The sequence below is a fragment of the Centropristis striata genome, chromosome 1, assembly GCF_030273125.1.
Source record: "Centropristis striata isolate RG_2023a ecotype Rhode Island chromosome 1, C.striata_1.0, whole genome shotgun sequence".
NCBI classification, from domain to species: Eukaryota; Metazoa; Chordata; class Actinopteri; order Perciformes; family Serranidae; genus Centropristis; species Centropristis striata.
In genome coordinates, this window is record NC_081517.1 from 36,449,107 (window position 1) to 36,455,890 (window position 6,784).

Here is a 6,784-nt window from a genome sequence, read left to right on the forward strand (position 1 = left end):
ATAATACATGTTATGATAAGACTGTTAAAGTGGAGTATAAAATATAGCATTAAAAAGTAGTAGCCTAAATAATCCAATCACTATGTCATTTTTCCATTTATTTTAAACACAACTGTCAATTACCTTTAGCAAGGTTCCTATTGTTTTTGTATTATATAGCTTGTTTTTCATGTTTGTATATTATCTAGGTGTTTTACAATGTTGTGATGCTGTTATTTTGAAGAGGTGCCGTCCTTTATGAAACGGGTGCTTTAACTTTGAAAGGTAGTGACAGGAAATAACAGTTGGAACGGTAAAATGAGAAAGGAACGGTAAATAATAACGAGTGCGTCAGAAAATTGTAAAAGAAGCATCAATAAAATAACAAGAAATAGTTAACAAGAAATATAAAATTCTTAATTTCAGACTGACGTGGTTTGGCTCTTACCATTCAAACTCCTTTTTAATGAGAATTGGGGATTCTGAGCAGTGGATGTTTAAGGGGAGACAGCAGGTCAACAATAAATCTTACATAAACGTGATGGACATCATCTGAAAGCTGTGAACCTGAAGATTATTTTGAGATACAGCTCAAAACTGTGTCAAGTTTCTCTGGTCAAAAATCTGTAATAAACATGACATTAAAAGCATTAATCAGTCATATGTTGCTCATTCATTAATTGCAGTATGACTATGGTGGCTGGATGCCCAACGCTCCCACCTCTCTGCAACATCCTCCACCAACCACAAAGGGAACAACAAGCGAGGCCAAGATGCTGCAGACATTACCTAACAAGAGCACAACAGCTTACGGATTGTCCGTCTTTTGGCTTCTCAGCAAGCAGTCCTCGGACTTTGTAAGTGACCAACACTTCATAAAAATATCCATAACATTTATGTTTAAGTTGTGTTCAGTTCATAATACGTCAAAAGAGCAAAAATACGATCTTTGAACATTTCTGTAATCTCACCAGGTCCGTCTCGGCCAGTACCCACAGGACCATTTCAGTGAGGAGGTTCCCCTCAAACTGATCGAGGTTTTTGAAGCAGAGCTTGAAGTGTTAAGTACAAACATCAAAGCCAGAAATAAAAGTCTGGAGATCCCATACACATACTTGGATCCAGCAGATGTAGAAAATAGTGTGGCCATTTGAACATTAGAAGGTGTGACCTCCTCAGCTCTCGGCCATAATCTAAAATTGAGAAGGAATACTGGATGATTTTAGCTGATATCGTAATGGAAAGAAACTACTGTGCATAATGATTAAACATGATTATTACACTGATCTGTCGATCTTCTTAGTTTGCCAATGAATATACAGGACATCTTATCAAAATAAATTTAAAATACATATAAGGCTGCTTTATTGAATCATATAAACAGAAATATCTCTCATGAACAAAATGCATCAATTTGCACTTGTCTGTCCTATTTAGATTATTACTCTGTTCTGTCTCCATTATTTTTTCTAGTACACATCAATATGTCTGTTGCATAAATAACCTTTATTTAAGCTACAGCTTGTTCTCCAGGTGAGCCTGTGTCCCCATGTTCAAAAGTGCCTTCTTGGATGCCTCTGTGGTAGATAAAATATGATGAAGTGCCCTCTAGGGGGCCTCATAGGTTGCTAGATTGAGAAAACTCGATATATAGTCTCTGCTCAACACTGACTTACCTTTTTTTTTTTTTTTTTTTACCCCTACTCCTCAGACAGCCTAAGTCCACATTGTGCATATGAATATAAAAGATATGTGGCAGATTTGTCATTTCATAATCATAGCAGAGCCCTAATTAAACCCTGTGCCAAAACTTAATTTAGGATATTGTTGATGATGATTAAAAAATGAACTCTTTGATTTCTTGATTAAAACTGAATCAGTTGTCATTCTTCATATTATTGAATGTTTGCTCTGATATAATGTGGGTGTGGTTCATTTGTGTGTATTAATTTCTGTCTAGTAATACTTCCTCTGTGTGGTCATTTTTAACCTGAACTGTAACTAAGGTCTGCTGTAAACTGGGATCACATCCCCTTACCAAAGTTAAGCATTGGCTCAGGCTACGTAATGATAAGTGCCTTGGATATTATTATTGCTATTATCATCATTACCTACAAACTGTACTTTTAAATAGACTGACAAACAAAGATTCTGATTCTCAGTGTTTTACGAAATAAATCTGATTTATGAGATTCGAGTCTGAAATTGTATTTTCAAAATGCGTATTTTTCTCTCATGGTTTTAGTTAATCCATTTATCAGTTATAAATTATGAAAACATTTTTATTATTATATCTGATTAAGCTCAGAGAACATAATTATACCCTATTACTGTTCACTGGATAAACTTTTGAAAGGAGGAGCATTTGTGGATGAAATTACTGTAAAGAATAATCCATTAATACAACCCAATACAGATCATAGTCACATTCATAAACCATATAAGCCTTATGAAACCTTATGCTAACCGCTTGGTCAAATTCCAAAACATCGCATTCAACACAGACTGCTAATTTTACCTAGAGACTCCATTTAAACTTTAAACAGTAGACAAAAGTCTTGTGTATCGGTGTATTAATCCACGTTTTGATAGGTCATATAGTTTTTTATCAATCCATAGTTACACACTCGCACACTCCTCCAGATACACATGTTTCACACACACACACACACACACACACACACACACACACACACACACACACATTTTGAGGTTAAAGGGCAGAGGTTGCTGTATAAATAAATACTTGATAAGGAATGCTTGTTGTAGGTGTGCTCCTTGTATATAATATAGTATCATAACATTACTAGTATTAATTGTTTGAAATCTCTGAAGAATCTCATCATAGTGTACACACACCGGCAGTAGCCTCCGTGGCCCTTTCAGAATTTCCCCAGAGGAAATTTTCTAGTTATTATTATTGTTGTTGTTGTTATTATTATTGTTATAATTATCATTATTTACAATTGAGCTTAATGAAAGAAGAGGCTAAAACTTGAAAGCTAAAGCTAGAATATCATTCTGATTAAAACAAACCCTGAGATACATCAGAGTTTCTGAAAAGTTGCTGATAAAATAACAAAGGTAAATACATGAGTTTAGTTTTAGACGTCAGAAGGCTTCATCTTCCTGCTGTTTGTGTGTTTTGTCTCAGACTGTTTTCAGTTCTCTAACAGTCATCTGTTGATTACTGAGGTGGAGTCGTTGCTGTTTGTCTCCTAAAAAATAAATCTCAATCACAGAAACACACACACACACACACACACACACACAAACACTGATAATTTGCAATTAAGATACTCTGCCTTGATAAGTGTGTGTGTGTGTGTGTGTGTGTGTGTGTACTGTGTTATCAGGGACTGATTAACAACCTCAGATCTGACCTTTGGCCAGAAACCTCAGCGGAACTTTCGGCTGTTTTCTAGAAAACAACAGCAGACTCGTTCGCCCTGATGTAATCAACCATCCTGGAAAACACACCCACAACTCGCTCTCCAGTTTAATGACAAAATGCTTTAAAGCAGTGCGAAATAATAGCTGTTGTTTTATTTTTTATACACATTTAATAATAAAATAGCATCCTTTCATTATGCAGATATTTGTTATTGAAGAGAATAATGCTTAGCTGACCAACCGTGTGGTTAAGTTTATCATATCACCTCATATTACATAGAATTAATGCATGCTCCCCCATTAACTGTTATTATTGTTGTAAACAGTTTATATTTGCCCCTTTATGTTGTTCTTTGTGTTTCATACTTCATCCGTTTGGGTTATTTGCACATTAAATGAAGGAAAGGGCATCTAAGCATTTCACTGCACATATATTTTGTATAATTTTGCATCTAATTAACCCTCCTGTTATGTTTGTTTCTCAGAAACAGCAATAATGTTCATGGGTCAGTTTGACCCGGGGCATGTTTAATTATCAAAAAGTGTCAGAAACCACAACCCCCCAATAAATATTGTTTATATTTCATTATTAACTCTATTACTAACCATTTCAATCAATATTTAGTTCAATGGTGTTCTTTATCTCTCACAGATCATGGTCCAATGAGGATAGTTCACTCGTTTTTCATGAAAAAATACATGTTAAAACTTTTTTATGTACATTGGAAATACCTACATATAAAATACAATGGTTTTACATGACATTGATTTTTTCTTTTTTATTTTATTTTACATTTTTAATTTTATTCTTTTTATGAAAAAATACTTGACAACAACTATTTCGTTTTAGATTTTTAAACTTTGAAATGGGTCAATTTGACCCACAGGAGGGTTAATTCAATAATTGAATCTATTGTATTCCACTTTTGTTTCATTTATTGTTTGGTACATTCAGAATATATATGAACAATTGTGTTATTTTTGTATTATTATGGGATAATATATACAACAGTTCTGCAGTAGTGTGTCTTTTTGACCAGTGCCATCATGTTTTTCCAGCACTAAAAGGCTTTTGTAGTTAAATGTTGAGTCGGTCACAGGTCATGACATACTTCCTGGTACTTTATCTGTAAAGGATGATCTGTGAGAGATACTCGGTCCGCTCGGGAACTACGGCAACAGCTCCTGATGGCAGGCTGAAGATGGACATTGACATCCAGAACTATCTTATCTGCAGACCAGCTTCCTAATTGTTGGAGACATCACTGTCTTCAGGACAGTGAAGGCATCATCAGATAAGGAGAGCGGAGATGATGTCTGTGTGCTGAATTACATTATGTAAACCTGAAGACTCAAACACATCAGTGCTGAAGGGATCTTTTATTTCTGTTCTCTGCTCTGGATTCAGATTCACCTGCAGAAACTACAAACTGGAAACCATCGACAGCAGTAGACGAACACTGACCCCCACTGGTGCTCAGTCAGAATCACATGTACTGTCTTCAGTGACGCTTCCATCTGAATTTTCCTTCTGTTCAAGACGTCAGTGATGAAAAGTATTTACTATGTGCTGAGCTGTTAAAAAAAAATTCAGTTAATCTGGTAACTCTGTTAGAATGAGACAGCCTGATGGCTGTAGGAGCGAAGGATCTTTTGTATCTCTCCGTTGCAGGACGGAGAGATACAAAAGATCCTTCGCTCCTACAGCCAAACAGGAAATTCTAAATTAAAAAGACAGTTTGCAGAATCAAACCATTAAATTATAGCCATTTGGATTAAATGTTTAGGAATAATTGGTAAACACTGATCAGTTTTTGCTCTCTCTCTATACAAAGTGAGGATTTTAGATAATAGAGGAGCTGTCCACTGATGTTTTTTTGATAAGAGACTACACTCATGGTATTCTTTCTGAGTCTTCACCAGTATCTCCAGTTCATCAGTCTTGTTGGGCAGAGAGTTGACATTCCCCATGATGACTGACGCCAGAAAAGGCTTATATCTCCATTTCCAAGACTTAACTACACCTTTAATTTACTACATTTCATAATAAATGATTGTACTCCACTTACTCCGCTACAGTTATCTGATTTACAATTTTATAAACACATGCATTTTGATAAAAATCTAAAAGTAGAGGTCAAAGGTCCTCAGAGGCCAAAGGTCAAGGTTACTGGCAAATCACGACTGGCAGGAAGTTTATGTGGAGGATCCCAATGATGCTTACAATGCATTTTTGAAAACGTTTTTGACACTTTATGACAGATATTGTCCAGTGAAAAAGTTTACACAAAATTCTAAAAAGAGTAGAAAACCATGGACTGGAGAAGGCTTGTAAAAAGAAAAACAAGCTATATAGGGAATTTTTAAAGCATCGAACAAAGGAAAGGGAGGATAATTATAAAAAATATAGAAACAGGCTGACAAGACTTAAGTCTAAAATTATCAAGGATTACAATGAAATTTGATTGCATTTGATTTTTCAGTTTAAGGTATCATGTGTTTTGTAACAATGTGAATTATTCAGTTAATGTAATGTATATAATGTATACATGTAGATGGTACAGGAGAGGCAAAAATAAGCCTTGGGGGGAAATAAAGCATTCATTCATACTGCAACCTCACAAAATGTGTCTTTGGCCATATTGGCATTTTATATCCAAAAGATCAAAAGTAATTTGGTCAGATGGTGAATTGGTGACACTAATACTATCATGACTGTACAGGTCTTCTGAGCTGTCCGGTTGAAGATGTGTGGGAAGCAACCTCATTTCAGAATTTAAAGCTTCTTGAAGCAACATCCATTTTTTTATATTTTCTACTGTCATTGCTTCACATGAGTCTGGACAAATGTGGATGTAAATGGTTGGTGGAGGTTTACAACCATGAGGCAGTGCACAGGCAGGCAGTGATGCAATGTAACTAAGTACATTTACTCAAGTACTGTACTTAAGTACAATTTTGGAGTACTTGTACTTTACTTGAGTATTTCCATTTATGTAACTTTTTACTTCTACTCCACCACATTTTGAGGTAAATATTGTTCTGTATTCACTACATTTAGCTGACAGCTTTAGTTACTTTTCAGGTCAAGATTTAACATAAATAAACATGATCAATTTCAAGTGATTAGCCATTTATTTGAATCAAACCTCATAACAGTATAAGTAGTTTAAAACTTTACAAAATTAAAATGCTGCTTACATAAATGCATCAATACAAATAATCTTATAATATATTTAGAATACATAAGACAATCTGTGTGAGGTAATTCTGCATAAGTACTTTTACTTTTTATACTTTAACTACATTTTGATGCTGATACTTTTGTACTTTTGCTTTAATTAAGTTTTGAATGCAGGACTTTTACTTGTAGTGGAGTAATTTCACAGTGTGCTATTAGTACTTTTAATTA

General features: G+C 34.7%; 1 protein-coding gene across 1 annotated transcript; it reads left to right on the plus strand.

Annotated features, from left to right (window-relative positions):
- Positions 1–349: 349 nt before the first annotated feature.
- LOC131969660 (hydroperoxide isomerase ALOXE3-like) lies at positions 350–1,657 on the plus strand. The gene is made up of 2 exons (XM_059330782.1): positions 350–836; positions 954–1,657. The coding sequence occupies exons 1-2, from the start codon at positions 684–686 to the stop codon at positions 1,131–1,133; spliced, it is 333 nt and encodes a 110-aa protein (XP_059186765.1). The 5' UTR covers positions 350–683; the 3' UTR covers positions 1,134–1,657.
- The last annotated feature ends 5,127 nt before the right edge of the window (positions 1,658–6,784 follow it).

Excerpts from the sequence above, each read along its gene's own strand:
- LOC131969660 (XM_059330782.1), top strand. The coding sequence starts at position 684 with ATGCCCAACGCTCCCACCTCTCTGCAACATCCTCCACCAACCACAAAG. Across the intron at positions 837-953 it reads GCAAGCAGTCCTCGGACTTT|GTCCGTCTCGGCCAGTACCC; the intron begins GTAAGTGACCAA and ends TAATCTCACCAG.